Raw genomic sequence first — 16,663 nt, 5'->3', positions numbered from 1 at the left:
GTACAGGTGAAGGGAGGTAACAAATATGTAATGTTCTGTATACTTAACAAGAGCAATAAGGCTTTTATTAATGTACTTCTGAGTCTAAGGAAGGAAAAGGGCTAAACACAAGCAGCAGTACCACTATTTCAGCCCAAAGCCACTACAGTTGAGGTTACTGAGGAACATTTAGTAATTTTTTTTTTTTAATCATATCGTATATGAAGTCAATGGCAGAGAAAAGGTTGACTGGAACTCTGTACCACCTCATAGCCTTAAGCAATACTGCTTCTCAGACTTTAACGTGCAGACAAATCCCTTGCAGATCTTGAGAGAATGCAGATTCTGGTTTGGTAGGCTGAGATGGGGCCCAAGAATCTGTATTTCTTACAAGTTCCCATGGGATGATGGTGGTACTTCTGGTCTGCAAACCACAGTGTGATTAGCAGGGATATAATCTTCTGAGTAGGAGAAAAAAAAAATCAGTTACACTAAAGTTTACCACAAATAACAAGAAAAATGACTACTTATTCAGCACACACTATATAACACCATGATAAGCTTTTATATATATTATCTAAGGAGCCCTAGGAGCACCACAATTAAATACTCGGCTGCTAGCTGAAAGGTTGGTGGTTCAAATCCACTCAGCAGCCCCACAAGCGAAAAACTTCGTGATCTGCTTCCGTAAAGGTTACAACAGAGAAAAGTCTATGGTGCAGTTCTACTCTGTCAAATAGGGTTGTTAAGAGTTGGAATCAACTAGACAGCACCCAATACCAACACACATATCTAAACTAATTCTCCCAAGAAGCCTCTAATACGGTCTTTGTCATCTGTTTTATAGTTGTAAAAGCTGATACTCAAGAAACAAGTTATTTGTCTATGTTCAGACAGCTAAGCAACAGTACCAGGACTTGAGGCAAATCTAACTTCAAAGCTATGCTGTGATAAACTATAGTGATGAGATTAACAGAATTATTAGTTTTAGTGATCTTGGAAATTCTGCAAAATTTCTCTGAACCATGATGTTTTCATTGCTAATGTGAGGATAATGGCAGAACTGTGATTTGGATCAAAAGAGGTGGTAGGTGTAGAAGTATTTTAAAATCTATAAAATATCATACAAAAATAAAGACACAATTGTAGTCTCAAGGTCCTTTTATACTCTTAAAAATTGCTTTAGACTCCAATTTCAGGTAATTGTGGACATTCTTCTTTAAGACTACACCAAAATTTGACAAGCGGTAGTTCCTTAAAGGTAGACTGCAACATGAAATTTAAAACTGTATTATTGAACTTTTTATACTCTTTTATTAAAATCCATTAGTCTTCCTTGCATTGTGAATGGAAACTTATACCCAAGCACAATTTTGCAACATCACTGGTCATCTGGAAAATATTGGTTCACTGAGTTATGCCTATCTTCCAAATGCTGACACAAGTCATTTCACAATACCAAAAAATCACATTAATATCTCCACCTGTTTCACTGGAAAAATCTTTAAAGATTATGAAGCTGTTAAGCTCACAATGGCACATACAAGTTTTCTAGCTAATTTTTTCTTGAAAGCTCAGATTTTATCATAAGCAACAGACAGCTTCATTTGTTTTCCTTAAAGTGACAAGGTGACATCATTCATTTTTGAAAAAATATGTGCCAAATCTGTAAGTCTGATTAACCACAGTTTGTCAGCCATTCTTTCAAATAAAAATAGTGTTCCGCGCAAACAAACAAAAACCCAGCTACTTCAGCTAATAATTCAAACATTCACACAACTGCTTTTTCTTAAGAAAATGGTACTTCAGTAGGCGGCTGATATGCTATATTCGTATACTTCCAATTTTGTCACTCAGAATATTAAAAGATGAGTAATCAGGGTTGAGTTTAATAATATCTGCTTTGCCGAGAATGTTCTTTTAACAAAAGAAGACTAAAGGGTACGCCAGCCCTGGGGCAGGGACTGGAAGGCAGTAGGGAACAGGAAAGTTGGTAATAGGGAACCCAGGGTTGAGAAGAGAGAGTGTTGACATGTCGTGGGGTTCTTAACCATTGTCATACAACAATGTGTGTACTAACGGTTTGATGAGAAATTAATTTGTTCTGTAAATCTTCCTCTAAAGGTCAATTAAAAAAATAAAAAAGAATGTTCTTTTAGTGAAACTAGCTTTTTTTAATTCTAAGTGCATGGCGACTTGCAGAGTTTAATGCCACTGCCTTGATTCCTGGTAAGACATCAACAGTTTTAGCCACCATTGTTTTTATATCATCAGTGTAATGTCGACGTATCTTAGGGTTGTTATTGATGGATGCAGACAAGTCAGTTTTGACTTATAGTGACTCCATGAGACAAACAGAACTTTCCCATAGGGTTTTCTTGGCTATAATCTTTACAGAAGCAGATCGCCAGCTCTTTCTCCCGTGGAGCTCTGGCAGCACAAATAGTTCAGCACTTGGCTGCTTGAAAGTGAGTGGTTTGAACCCACCCAAGATCTCAGTATTGTTATTAAAATAGTTTCGGCTCCACATTCCCCCTGAAAGGAACCTAAGGGTCTCCCAGGTATCCACAGACCTTACTCTGAGAACTGGTATCTTAAAAGAGTTTGGCTGAAGCTTTGTTCTACCCATGTTGTATTTTGCTTATGAACATTTTTTTTTTTTTTAAATCCAAAATCACTTAAAGATACTCAGAAACAATATGGGACTGCATTGGGAACAAAAATCTCATAATGATAGTTGTGTTCATTTTGCTGCATAATAGCATCATAAAAAACTACTTGAGATTCTGTTCAGTTCTCCCTCTGTAAGCGACCACAAGGCCCCAAGTGGCGAATTAAGGCCCCAGATGCTTCTTAATGCCAAAAAGCTTTCCAAGGGAAAAGAAGCAGTCTTGGGGATAAGCTACTTTCTCAGGAATACTCTCCTGAAAACCAAAATAAAATGATCTTTAAGACTCCTAAATCACACCTGTGACAGAATGTTTGCCAGTTCAACCTGTAAAATCCTAACACGGGGAGAAAATTATCGATTCATTAATTTGAGATATACTTGAAAAAATTCACTCCCTCCAAAATGACCTTCCTATCATGACTCCCTATTTCTCTATTCTATTACTTTTAAAAATGCAGCAAGAAGAAAACCTCAATTAAGAAGAAGAAAGCCACTTTCCCATGGCTGCCTACATTAAAAAAAAAAAAAATTTTTTTTTTTTTTTTAGAAGCTCACAATTACAACATACTGACTTCACACTGAGAGGAAAAAAAAAAGTACACTATTTTGGGCTTCCACCAGGGAAATTATTGAACTACCAAAAGACACATATTATATCTGATTTATATATGTGATCTCTGGTGTCACTCCACTAGAAATATTTTTGGTTCAAATTATGTATTTTTTATATTGGAGTGGGCAAAGGAGAAATGGAAACCCAATGGCATGCCAAGCTTGGTGAATCAGAATGTAACATTTAGTCATCATGGAGAAGGAAAATGGATGGGATGGCATTAGTCCAGAATAAAAATCTGTAGTTAAAAATCCTAAATTTCAGTTAGCACCATTTCCTACTTACTAATGGTGTGACTTTTATCTATAAATTTAACCCACTGCTTCTCAAAGTGCGGTAAACGAACTACCTACTTCCGAATGACCTGAGATGTTTGTGAAAAATGTAAATTTATTGGATCTATTCCACATCTTCTAAATCATAACCTCTGGGATTAAAAAACAAACCCATTGTTGTTGAGTCAATTCCAACTCATAGCAACCCTATACCAACCAACTGCCCTCGAGTCGATTCTGACTCATAGCGACCCTACAGGACAGAGTAGAACTGCCCAATAGGGTTTCCAAGGAGCACCTGGCGGATTCAAACTGCCGACCTCTTGGTTATAGGACATGGTAAAACTGCCCCATACAGTTTCCAAGGCCAAGGCTGTAATCTTTACAGAAGCAAACTGCCACAATTTTCTCCCATGAATGGCTGGTGGGTTCAAACCACTGACCTTTTGGTTAGGAACTGAGTCTTAACCACTGAGTCACCAGGGCTCCTTTCTCTGGGATTGGAGCCCAGGAATCTATAGCTCTAACAAGTCCTCAGGTGATTCTTATGCATGCTAATGTTTGAGAAACTTGATTGAACCCCTCTGAGCCTCAGTTTCCTTATCTATAAAGTAAGACTGAATGTCACCATGCTTTCCTATTTCAGAGTTCTTGAAGATCAGGTAAGCTATGTGGGAAAATGCTTTATAAAACTGCAAAGTGCTGTGTGACTGCTTACAATCATGTAAACTTTTACCACCTTCTTTTCTACCAAATCTTCTTCCAAAAAGCAAAGGAGTAGAAAATAAAGCATAGTAGATGTTGTTTTAATTCTTCTGCTTGAACCTCAGATAACTAAAATTCTCAGGGAATATAGTATCTAGTTAATATTTAACTGAACATTCTGGTCACTCTTTCAAAAAGCTCTCCTAAATGTATTATTACACTTTCTTGGTAAATACGTACTTATATCTTAATTGATGCAAAGAATCTTCGTGTTGAGTCAGTGTTCTGAGTATCAGTTCTTGTCGCATAGGATTTAGGTTCAGAAGAGTAATCTCTGTTCTACCTTCAGCTGATTTACTAAGACTTCTTGTTTGTCTTGTTTTTGATGTTTGGGGAATATTTTACAGTTGATGGAGGCATGTTAATTTTAACCAAAGTCAAACCTTTAATTACAAGTTGTATTCCAAAACCTTATTTGTTCCTAAGTTGTTTGGAACTTGAAATGACTCTCCCCTTAGCAAAAAAATATTATGAATCGTGATTAAGTTCTTTGGCTTATCTATAAAGCCCATACCATACCAAACCAAACCAAACCAGTTGCCACCAAGTTGATTCTGACTCATAGTGACCCTACAGGACAGTGCAGAACTGCTAATAGTGTTTCCAAGGAGCAGCTGGTAGATTCGAACTGCTGACCTTTTCTTTAATAGCTGAGCTCTTAACTACTGTGCCACCAGGGCTCCCATAAAGTCCATAATATGGATGAAATACATATGCTATTTTTTTTATCACAGAAATATTTTACAATGGTATTCATCAAACTCAAAAACAAAACTGAATACAAAACAATTTTCATCTACCTTTAATATTGATGCCTGAGGGAAAAAAAGAGTTAAATGGAGAAAGATGAGAAGCTTTTAGATAAAAATTTCCATAAAGAATCTAAGAAGGTCAATGGTTCTTTATTATACGGAGTGCATAAGGTCTCTTATGCAGCTATAGATTCTCTTGAGTCATGATTAGAATACAGTGAGGTGCTGACAAGTTGACTTCAGCTCATAGCAACCCCATGTGACAGAGTAGAACTGCCCCATAGGGTTTTCTAGGCTGTAATCTTTACAGAAGCAGATTGCCATATCTTTCTCCCACACAGCTGCTGGGTGAATTCAAACTGCTGTTCTTTCAGTCAGCAGCCAAGTGCTTACCCATTGCACCACCAGGGCAGTGACAGCAGGAGATGGCAAAACTAAGTGGCCAGAGTGAAGTGAACAAGCAGAATAGAAAGAAAGGGTTTAAAAGGGTAACTGTGTGAGAAAGGGACTGCTTGGAGTGGAAATAACTGAGATATAAATGATGAACTAGAGAAAAGACCAGAACATGACCTGAGGCAGAATAAAAGAAATACAGTGAAACCTGTGAGAACTGGAACTCTGTGGGACTCATTTTTCCGAGTCTCACAAGTTTTCCACCTTTGACGTTGTGCAGTCTTACCACTTCTCTATCGCTATCAGAGGAAAATATTTGAGTTTTCCTTCTCTGACAGGTTTCTGCCTTACATCATTCACAGGCTTTACTGTAACAGAACGCAGTACTGGAGAAAACAGTTCCCTACGAGAGTTACAAGGACCGTCTGTATTTGGAGTGTGAAAGTGAAGTCAGTAAAATAGAAGAGGACTTTAGTAAGTGAAGGAGACTCTCACTCGTACCTGCAGGATGGCCACACTTGGGTTGTTTGTCCCTGAGTGACCAGATTCCTGACTGTACCCAGTGGCTACACTCTGATCCACTAAGTGTACTCAGTGGCTGGATTCCTGATCCTGAATCCTGGTTGTGACGGAGGCCCTGTTTGGCCTCTTCTTAGGCATGCTGGCACTAATTGGGAACTTTCTGCAATAGTTCATTACCTCTTCCATCTCCCTATAAGCAGATATCACAGTTTTGATCTTAGGCCTGAATTTATACTCAAGTGTCATCTCTATTAGTGCATCCAACTTGGATTCCTAACCTTCAACTGGCCATATGGGTCTGTGGTTGTGGATACAATCTTCCCATCTTGCCTTTTCCAAGTCAAAGTGTGACTCAATCTAACTAAAAATGCAGCTCATTCATTCATTCAACCAAAAGCTGGCACTGAGTGTCAGCACTACAGCAGGTCCAGCAGTGACCACAACAGTACTTTGGGTTCCTAGAAATCATTGATGCATTTTATTAGAACATGTGAGACAAACATCATAAGGGAAAAACAGGAGACTTCTCTGGCCTCTAGCATGCTTTAACTATTTTGAAATAAAATACTTAACTCTGGCTGGACAAATATTAAATTTTATAAACCAAACAGCAATGTCAGTCCCAAGTCTGATTAAGGGCAAAGGGCTATCTGGAATATTTTCCATGCTATATTCTAGAAATAAGATAATGGGTTGCCACCCAAATTTCATATAAACATGGCCAACTTCTGCCTTTTTCAAAAAAATCTTTCATCAAAAGCTGATAGTAGTCTTCAATGACAAGTACCCACACACAAAACCCTTTTACACATACATAGGTAGGTATACATATTCATAAGTACAGCAGAGGCTCACAAACACACAAAATAATTCTCTAGCAGCACTAACTAGGGAACTGGCCAACCGACTGGAAGAGATCCATATTTATGCCTATTCCCAAGAAAGGTGATCCAACCAAATGTGGAAATTATTGAACAATATCATTAATATCCCATACAAGCAATGTTTTGCTGAAGATCATTCGAAAGTGGCTACAGCAGTGTATCAACAGGGAACCACCAGAAATTCAAGCTGGATTTAGAAGAGTACATGAAACCAGGGATATCATTGCTGATGTCAGCTGGATCCTGACTGAAAGCAGAGAATACCAGAAGGATGTTTACCTGTGTTTTACTGACTATGCAAAGGCATTCAACCACGTAATCACAACAAATTATGAATAACATTGCAAAGAATGGGAATTCCAAAACACTTAATTGTGTTCATGTAGAATCTGTACATGGATCAAGAGGCAGCCATTCAAATAGAACAAGGGTATACCGCATGGTTTAAAGTCAGAAAAAGTTTGCATCAGGGTTCTAACTTTTCACCATACCTATTCAATCTGAAGGCTGAGCAAATAATCTGAGAAGCTGGACTATATGAAGAAGAACGGGGCATCAGGATTGGAGGAAGACTCATTAACAACCTGCGTTATGCAGATGACACAACACTGCTTGCTGAAAGTGAAGAGGACTTGAAGCACTTACTGATGAAGATCAAAGACCATAGCCTTCAGTATGGATTACACCTCAACATAAAGAAAACGAAAATCCTCCCAACTGGACCAATAAGCAACATCATGATAAATGGAGAAAAGATTGAGGTTGTCAAGGATTTCATTTTACTTGCATCCACAATCAACAGCCATGGAAGCAGCAGTCAAGAAATCAAAAAACGCATTGAATTGGGCAAATCTGCTGCAAAGGACCTTTTTAAAGTGTTGAAAAGCAAAGATGTCACCTTGAAAACTAAGATGCACCTGACCCAAGCCATGGAGTTTTCAATCACCTCATATGCATGCGAAAGCTGGACAATGAATAAGGAAGACAGAAGAATTGACGCCTTTGAATTGTGGTGTTGGCAAATAATACTGAATATACCATGGACTGCCAAAAGAATGAACAAATCTGTGTTGGAAGAAGTAAAACCAGAATGTTCCTTAGAAGCAAGCGTGGCGAGACTGTGTCCCACATACCTTGGACATGTTGTCAGGAGGGATCAGTCCCTGGAGAAGGACATCATGCTTGGTAAAGTAGAGGCTCAGTGAAAAAGAGGAAGACCCTCAACGAGATGAACTGACACAGTCGCTGCAACAGTGGGCTCAAGCATAGCAACAATGGGCTCAAGCATAGCAACAGTGGGCTCAAGCATAGCAACAATAGGCTCAAGCATAGCAACAATTGTGAGGATGGCACAGAATCTGGCAGTGTTTTGTTCTGTTGTGGACTGGGTGGCTATGAGTTGGAACCGACTCTATGGCAACTAATAACAACAACTAAAGAGCTGTATTGCAATACGGTTGAAAATTACACACTTTTTTAAAACTAAGCCAGGGAACAAGGACATTTCAAATAAATTGGCAAGTCCAGCCACAGTATATGTCTACATTTTATTCCAACACCTCATTTGCAGCCAAGGAAAGGCATCCTGCATTGAACATATCTACTTAAGCATATAGAGAACAATCTTTGTATTTTACCCCCTTGGTGTTTTCCACACTCTGGCTATTCCTAGGCATGAGCATTTCCAGAGCCCAGGACCAAAAACCTCTAAAACACAGCCTGCCAGTCTTCCCCCAGGATTAAACGCTATACAGCAGAGAAGCAAGGGCAAGGTAGGATCTTCTCATCTTCGTCTACTCTGACAGGCCTACATGAATTAGGTTTAACAGAAAATTTCAGAAAAAAAGTGTAGCTATCATGTTTCCAGTGATTTATTATCTTTCTGCAAGGCAATTCTTAGACTTACCCTTGTAGATTTGGAGGCAAAAAAAAAAAAAAAAAAAACCTGTGTGGCTGAGGACCACCTCAGTGGTAAACCTGCCCTAATCCCAATCCCAGGAGGCAGTTAGTCCAATCCACTACTTCAGCTTTATGAAAAGCTGCTGTTTAACCTGAAAAAGAAATCGCATAATTGCCACCTCTCTCAAGAAGACATGTTCCAGACTCTTTGATGACAATCGTTAAGTTCATTTTCGAGACACTTCCTTTAGGAAGCATATCATTTGGGAAAGGTCTGGGGAAAGGAGTGTACTGAAGCAGGTAAAAGAAGAATAAGGAAGAGGTAGAGGGTCACTCCCAGTTCAGTCACTAAATCATTAAATAACAGTTTCACTGACATAGCAAATGAGTTTGGTGTTTACTTAAATATTAATGTTCTACAGTATTCCATCAAAAGACTTAAAGCATTCTTTCTAATATGTGCTACAACAGCAAAAAAATCCACCTAATGGAATTATAAAATATTCCCGATTGTCCTTGTCATGGATTGAATTGTGTCCCAAAAAAATATGTATCAACTTGGTTAGGCCATGATTCCCAGTATTGTGTGGTTGTCCTCCATTTTGTGATTTTAATTTTATGGTAAAAGGATTAGGGTGGGATTGTAACACCACCCTTACTCAGGTCACCTCCTTGAACCAATGTAAAGGGAGTTTCCCTGGGGTGTGGCCTGTACCACCTTTTATCTCTCAAGGGATAAAAGGAAACGGAAGCCAGCAGAGAGTTGGGGGACCTCATACTACCAAGAATGCAGCTCAGGGAGCAGAGTGTGTCCTTTAGACCCAGGGTCCCTGTGCCTGAGAAGCCCCTCGACCAGGGGAAAACCGAGGACAAGGACCTTCCTCCAGAGCCAACAGAGAGAGAAAGCCTTCCCCTGGAGCCGGTGCTCTGAATTTGGACTTGTAACCTACTAAACTGTGAGAAAATACATTTCTCATTGTTAAAGCCATCCACTTGTGGTATTTCTGTTACGGCAGCGCTAGGTGACTAAGATAGTCCTACTTGTGGAAGTCAGTTCTAGGACGCTTCTGTGTTGAATTCCCAGATTTACATCATCAGAATCTAAAAGAATGCTGTTCAAACAGCTGACTGCAGGAGTCAAAGGCTGCAGTGCCCACTCCAAAAGCACACCTTTACTGATACTTATTGAGGACCTTGAGGTAAATGAATAGGAATGATTTGAAAACTGAATTTAGCAAATGGTAAACTTCTCAACACCTTAGCCATCTTTTGAAATGATTTTACATTGGAGTGACATAGAGATTCAATGTATAATTACTGAATACCTCATAATGTGCTAAACACTTGAAGGTGCTGATACTAAATAATTTAACTGATCATGTTGAAAAAGCTAAGATTTTCCATTAAGAAAAAAAAAAAGAAAACCTCAGACAAAAACTAAAAAAAAAAGTTCTCATCAATATTATGTGTTCTAGACTCAATAAAGTGATATATGATGCAAAAAATATCTTGAGATACAAACATTACGTGGTTTGGGGCACTCTGAACCTTAGGCTTACTTTTAACTAACCCACTGCCGTGGAGTTAATTCTGGCTTATAGTGACCCCGCAGGGTTTCTGAGGCTGTAAATCCCTATGGAAGCAGACTACCATAGAGCCACCGACGGGTTTGAACCGCTGGTGGGTTTCAACCGCTGACGGGTTTGAACCGCTGACCTTTCAGTTAGCAGCAGATCATTTTAACCACTGTGCCACAAGGGGATAATACCATCTCTTAGATTTAGAACCCCTGCTGAGAATTTGCATTTCTAACAATTTCTCGGAAACCCTGGTGGCATAGTGGTTAAGTGCTACGGCAGCTAACCAAAAGGTCAGCAGTTCGAACCACCAGGCACTCCCTGGAAAACCCTATGGGGCAGTTCTACTCTGTCCTATAGGGTCGCTATGAGTCAGAATTGACTCAAAGGCAATGGGTTTTTAACTATTTCTCAGGCAATGCTAATACTGCTGGTTAGGGACCAATTTTGAGAACCACTAGTAAAACACTGGAATGAACTGAAACGAACCAGTTCGGAGTCCTAGTCATTCATTATCCACCTATCCCTTTATGAAGACTGACCTTTGGGTCACTCTCAAGAGTCATAGTTCATGAATTCCATTAATCAGTGTCTGGCATGCTAGGCCCTCAGTAACAGGTGGAAGGAAGTTCTTTCTAGTTCCCTCCTAGACTTCATGACTCATTGCTCATAAACAGATTTCCAGGTTCCCTGAAGCCTAGTGTTATATCCCAGCAGCTCACAGATATACCATATTTACAGGTTATTTATAAGGTTTGTTTTTTTTTTTTTAATTTCATCACTTATGTTTCTATAGAAGCACTCTTTTGTAAACATAACTGCAATATCATCATCACATTTGAAATTTTTAAGACCTTTTTTTTTTTGATAATTTATTTTGTTGTCGAAAATATACACAGCGGAACATCCATCAATCCAACAATTTCTACATATACAATTTACTGACGTTGATTATGTTTTTCAAGTTGTACAGTCATTCTCACCCTCCTTTTCTGAAATGATCCCCCCACATTAACATAAACCCACTGCCCTCTAAGCTTCCTATCTAACCTTTCTAGTTGCTGAAGACCAGTTTCTTAATATCATCAAATATCCAATTGCTGGTTAAGCTGTTGCCTCAAAATGACAAGCAGCAATAAGACTGCTGGGATGAGGACTCTACTATCCTATCTGTTTGGGTTGCACACACAAGCACACAGTGTTGGCAACTGAAAGCTGTTGTTATTATTTATAGAAGGTAAACAGTAAACAAGAACAGATTACTTATAGAAAACAAACAATAAACAACAGGAAAAGACTTGAGGTGAATGAGTCCCCAACACCCCTATAAGTACCCGCTTAGCATCATAGAAGAGGAACCCACTTATGTCTAAAACGGGACCGGCTCAACCTTCCCAAGTTACCCATGTCCATTTTTGTGTCACTGAGTGGGCATGCCATGGACCAAGTGTCAGCAGATGCCTCTCTCTCTCTCAGCAGGTGCATCATCAGTTTGTGTCGGGTGAGTGTGGCATGGCTGTGGATCCTCTCTGTTTTTCTCTGTGACTTTCCTTGGATGGGTCTGGCCCCCGGTACTTGCTAGTCCAGCTGTCAACCAGTGGCTTCGGGACAACCCTGGGCCAAAACCAAGGTGAGGATGGCATTACAACAGCTCTCCAGGCAAAACTTTTATGAGCAACAGCTGTATAGTGTATGCCCAAGCCTCTGCTCTGTTGGTGACCTCCTGGCTGGAGGTACCCAGCTCTGCTCTATGGGCTGACTCACTCACCACCACAGTCTGCTGGTCTCATGGGTCCTGCTGCTTGTACCACTGCCACCTGTACCGTTGCTGCCATTTCTCTGCTACACAGTACTGCTGTGTTTGCAGTAGTGTTGTGCTTGCTTGCTCTGCTGTGCTTGCCACCATCTTTCTTGGTCTTTAGTGTTATCAGCTCAGTGTCACAGCCTTTGACCCTTATTATGGCTGTCTTATTTGGGTTTAGGAAGTTCTCAGCACAGGGATTCTGGGTCCAAAGGATGTGTGCTTGCTAAGGCTCTTGTTGAGCAAGAGGTCCTCAAAAAACCCTCTGAGACTGGCCATTTATATTGGGAAACTCCTTGTCAATTTCAGAGCATGGCTTTCCTAAACTGGTGGACCCTAACAGACCAATTCCACTGGTTGGATTTGCAAGTCTCTCATGCAGATAGTAAAATGACCAATCCCTTTTAACTGCTTATGTGGATAGTAAACTGATAACTTCTTTGCAAGATTGCAGCTGACCAACCATTTTGCAGAAATTACGAACACAGGATCAGAAAGGCCATATAAAAGAAAACCTATTGCACCATGTTGGTATTCACATTTCTAATTGAATCTGAATCAAGATTCAATTAAGATTCACACATATTATTGGTTGATACGTCTTTGAAGGCTATTAAGCTAGAGTTTTCCTCCATCTCTATTTTTTTCCTTGCTATTTATTAGCTGAAACTTGGTTGGTTGTTATATATGATTTCCCACAGTCTGAATTTTGCTGGTTTCAACCTTACAGTGTCATTTAACCTGTTCCTCTGTCCTCTGTATTTTCAGTAAATTGGTCGTGGATCTAGAAACTTGATCTGATTCAGTTTCTTTTTTTCTCCCTTCCTCTGTTCCTTTTTTTCTTTTTTTAGTAAAATTACTCCTCATAGATGCAGGCTTCCATTTGACACTTCTTGCTTCAGGTGGGCTCACAGCAGCTGCTTTGTCCTCCGCTTGACCTGTGCTGGTCAAGCGCATTTTATACTAGTGAGTTGGGATTGTTCCCCTACAAGTGATTCAACAAGGCTAGAACACTGATATTCGAAAGCATGTATGAAAGGAAAGAGGCTATTTGGAATGGGGCTTCTAACTAGTTCGTGCCAACTTAAACCCCTGCTGAGTATTTGCATTTCCACCCAGATATAACCAAACCAAAAACCTGTGGTCCAAAGACCTGATTTGGACTCATAGCGACCCTACAGGACAGAGTAGAACTGCCCCATGGCGTTTCCAAGGAACAGCTAGTGGATTTGAACTCCTGACCTTTTGGTTAGCAGCTAAGCTCTTAACTACTGTGCTGAATCAGAATTTACATTTTAACAAGATCCCCAGGTGATTCTCACGTATAAAAAATTTTGAGAACCACTGCTCTACTAGTAAGAATACTTGGTGGTACAGTGCTTTATCGCTCAGCTGTGAACCAAAAAGTTGGGGGTTCGAACCCACCAGCCACTCTGCAGAGAAAGATGTGGCAGTCTGCTTTCATAAGGATTTACCACCTTGGAAACCCTATACGGCCGTTCTACTCTGTCCTATAAGGTCACTATGAGTCAGAATCAACTCGATGGCAAGAAGTTTAGTTTGCTTTTTTTGAGTGATTCTCAGAGTTGGTCCCTAATCAGCAGCATTACCATCACCTGGGAACTTGTTCAAAATGCAAATTCTCATCAGGGGTTTGAGCCAAAAAGACCCAGTTTGAAGCCCTGATGGCAACTAACAACAACCATCCTTGATTGATCTTATAACACCTCCAAAATATAGGGAAAATGAAAATACTTACAAAAGGAGAAATCTAAAAAAACAGAAAAAAATATTCTTTACACAGTATTGTTCACTCATATTTAATTGACAATATATTTTAGGGTGTGCTATACTTTTTTTATATATATATACTTAGAAATCTGTGACTTCAATACAGTCAAAATAACTTCGTCTCCCTGCAGTTTTCAATGACTTTCCCACATGCATTGTTCCACTTGATGCTTACAATAACCCTTTGTCATATGTAATGGAGCTGCTGCTGTCCCTATTTTACCACAGAAGAAAGCGAGGTTTGAGGAAACTGAGTTATGTAGGCCAATTAATTATAGCCATGAAATTAATAATGGCCATGAAATCAAGAACCCAGGTCTTCTGATTCGGTCCAGTACTCTGCTCCACAGATTTAGAATGAAAAACATCGCCGATATTTCACAAAGTTGACTGTGGTTCCTGCAACCGTCATAACAGAGGAATAATAGGTAGATTCGTTAGCAATAAATAACCCTAGCCTGCGGTTGAAAGAGTGGGCAAAGAATCATAAACGCTTCTTCACATTTACATTATGTGAGTATTGATGGAATTTCTGGACAGCTACAAAGAAATTCCTAAACTAAGCCAATCGAAAAAGTGCCTTCTAATGTACCTAACAAAACTTAATGAGCTGTTAAATTTTTAAAACTGTAATCAGTCAACAAAAGTCAAGTCATCAGCACGACACCCAGAGCCACCCAAAAAAGCTAAAACACTGCTTTCAGGTTGGTCATTTTTCCCTCTAAAAACCCTCCACGCTCTGGACAAAAAAAGAGTAGTTTTTTTTTTTTTTAAGTTGTATTTCTAAAGATCGCAATTTTTAACAGCCCGATTTCATACAAACAAGAGTAACGCGAACGAGTGACACACTATTCCGCTGGGGGAAAGCAGGCACAGTGGTGATGAGCCTGCAGCGGAGGGAGAGAGCGGGCCAAGAGGTGGCAAAGCTTGCCTCTCTCCGGGCCCGAGGTGCTGACCGCGCTCAGCGCGGCAGGAGGTGGCCGCCGCCTCCCGCCCTCCCCGGGCGCCGGGCCGGCCCGACCTACCAGCGAGAGCACTTTGTACGTGTTGGGGTCCTTCGCCGTGCGGGCGCGCGCCGCCTTCTCCAGCGGTTCCTCCCCCAGGTCCATCGGGGCCAGCAAGGACGCGGCCGCCGGCGGATCCCCGGCCGTCTCGGCGGGGCTGCTGCGCCTCGCGTCGCGGCGGTTCCCCGCCGAGTCCTCCCCCGGGCCGCACCAGCCCTCGCCGCCGCCACTGTGGCTCCCGCCCCCTGCGCAGCCGTCGCGCTGCATCGTGTCCCTCTGGCCTTGCCGCCGCAGTCGCCTTTAATATGCTCCGCGCCGCCTCGCCCCGCCCCGCCACCGTGCCGCGCGAGCCCCTCCCGGCCAGACCCTTGGCTCCTTTCCCGCCGCCCAGCGCAAAAGTGAGGGGAGAGCAACTCAACGCCCCGGATTATTTGCCTTCCTGTCTGATTTCGGGCACTCTGCGTGTTGGTTATTTTGGTCCTTGACGTGGGCGTGTCTTTACTTCACCCAAAGCCTTCCCCTCCCGCCGTGCGCACATTGCAGGAATCGCCCCGCGTGGCCTTGCAGCGCGGGCTGGACTGGACTGGACTGGACTTGCAGAGTGTGGTCTGCAGAGGGCATGAGATCATGTGGCCCCAAAATAAAGTGGCGAGGAGGAGAAGGGGAAGGATGCAGCCGCGGGATGCTGTTCCAGCTTCTAAAAGGCGGGAGACCAGTCGAGAGTGGAGTTCTGGGACGGACCTGGGTGTTGTCTGTATGGAATTGGAAATGAACCGTAAGGTCAAGTGGGGGGTGGGGGAGGAGGCGATTTTCTTTTTCTCCTAGGTACGTACATACAAGAGTTCCTCAAAGCTCTGGTACCCATTACCTACCCTGCCCTGAAAGGGGAATAGTCAACCTTAAAATACATGGTTTTACAAGCACCTACACACATGCGCACGTATAATGGATATTTAGTTTTCCACAGTTTTGTGTGGTTTTTGTCACTGCTAAACAAAAGGTTGGAATTTCGAGTCCACTCATAGGTGCTTAAGAAAAAGACCAGGTGATCTACTTTGGAAAAATCGGCCTCTTCGAACTCTGTGGGGCACAGTGATACTCTGACACACATGGGGTCGCCATGAGTCAGGATCTACCTGACCGCAACTGGTTTAGTTTGTTTTAATATGTCTGCATATTCTTTCAGACTTTCCATATTGAAAATTTCAAAGTATGGGTGTTGTTCTGTCCTGAGGTTGACCCTTATACTCAGTTGTTACCTGTGATCCAGTGGCCCCTGACATATGGCAATCCCATGTGCTGCAGAGTAGAACAGCTCCACAGGGTTTTCTTGGTGGTTACCTTAATGGAAGCAGATTGGCAGGACTTTTGTTCTGCAGAGTGGCTGGCTGGGTTAGAACCAGCAACCTTTTGATTATCCACCACAGCTGACCACTTGTGCCACCGGACTCCTGATACTTGATTAAAAACAAACCCATTGCCTTCCAGTCGATTCTGACTCATAGCGACCCTATAGGATAGAGTAGAACTGCCCCGTAGAGTTTCCAAGGAGTGGATTCAAACTGCCAGCCTTTTGGTTAGCAGCAGTAGCTCTTAACCACTACACCACCAAGGTTAGCAAATATCAAATATTTTATTGCAGTCTGAAATAGTTCAATAAGCCTTATTTTTTGAACTAGGGCACAAATAAAAAAAAATAGTAGGCTATAATTCTTGGTGGTTTTTGTTTGTGTTTTG

General features: G+C 41.3%; 1 protein-coding gene across 1 annotated transcript in view; it reads right to left on the bottom strand.

Annotated features, from left to right (window-relative positions):
* ENPP1 (ectonucleotide pyrophosphatase/phosphodiesterase 1) overlaps nt 1–15,353 on the bottom strand; it is an 88,263-nt gene extending 72,910 nt beyond the window's left edge. The window contains exon 1 of the mRNA XM_049900932.1: nt 14,948–15,353. Coding sequence (XP_049756889.1) covers nt 14,948–15,193 — 246 coding nt within the window. The 5' untranslated portion in view covers nt 15,194–15,353. The remainder of the gene's footprint in view (nt 1–14,947) is intronic.
* Nucleotides 15,354–16,663: the final 1,310 nt, after the last annotated feature.

This window comes from Elephas maximus, chromosome 1, assembly GCF_024166365.1.
Source record: "Elephas maximus indicus isolate mEleMax1 chromosome 1, mEleMax1 primary haplotype, whole genome shotgun sequence".
Lineage (NCBI taxonomy): Eukaryota > Metazoa > Chordata > Mammalia > Proboscidea > Elephantidae > Elephas > Elephas maximus.
Note: the sequence above shows the minus strand (reverse complement) of the source record. Positions and strands in the feature narration are given on the sequence as shown.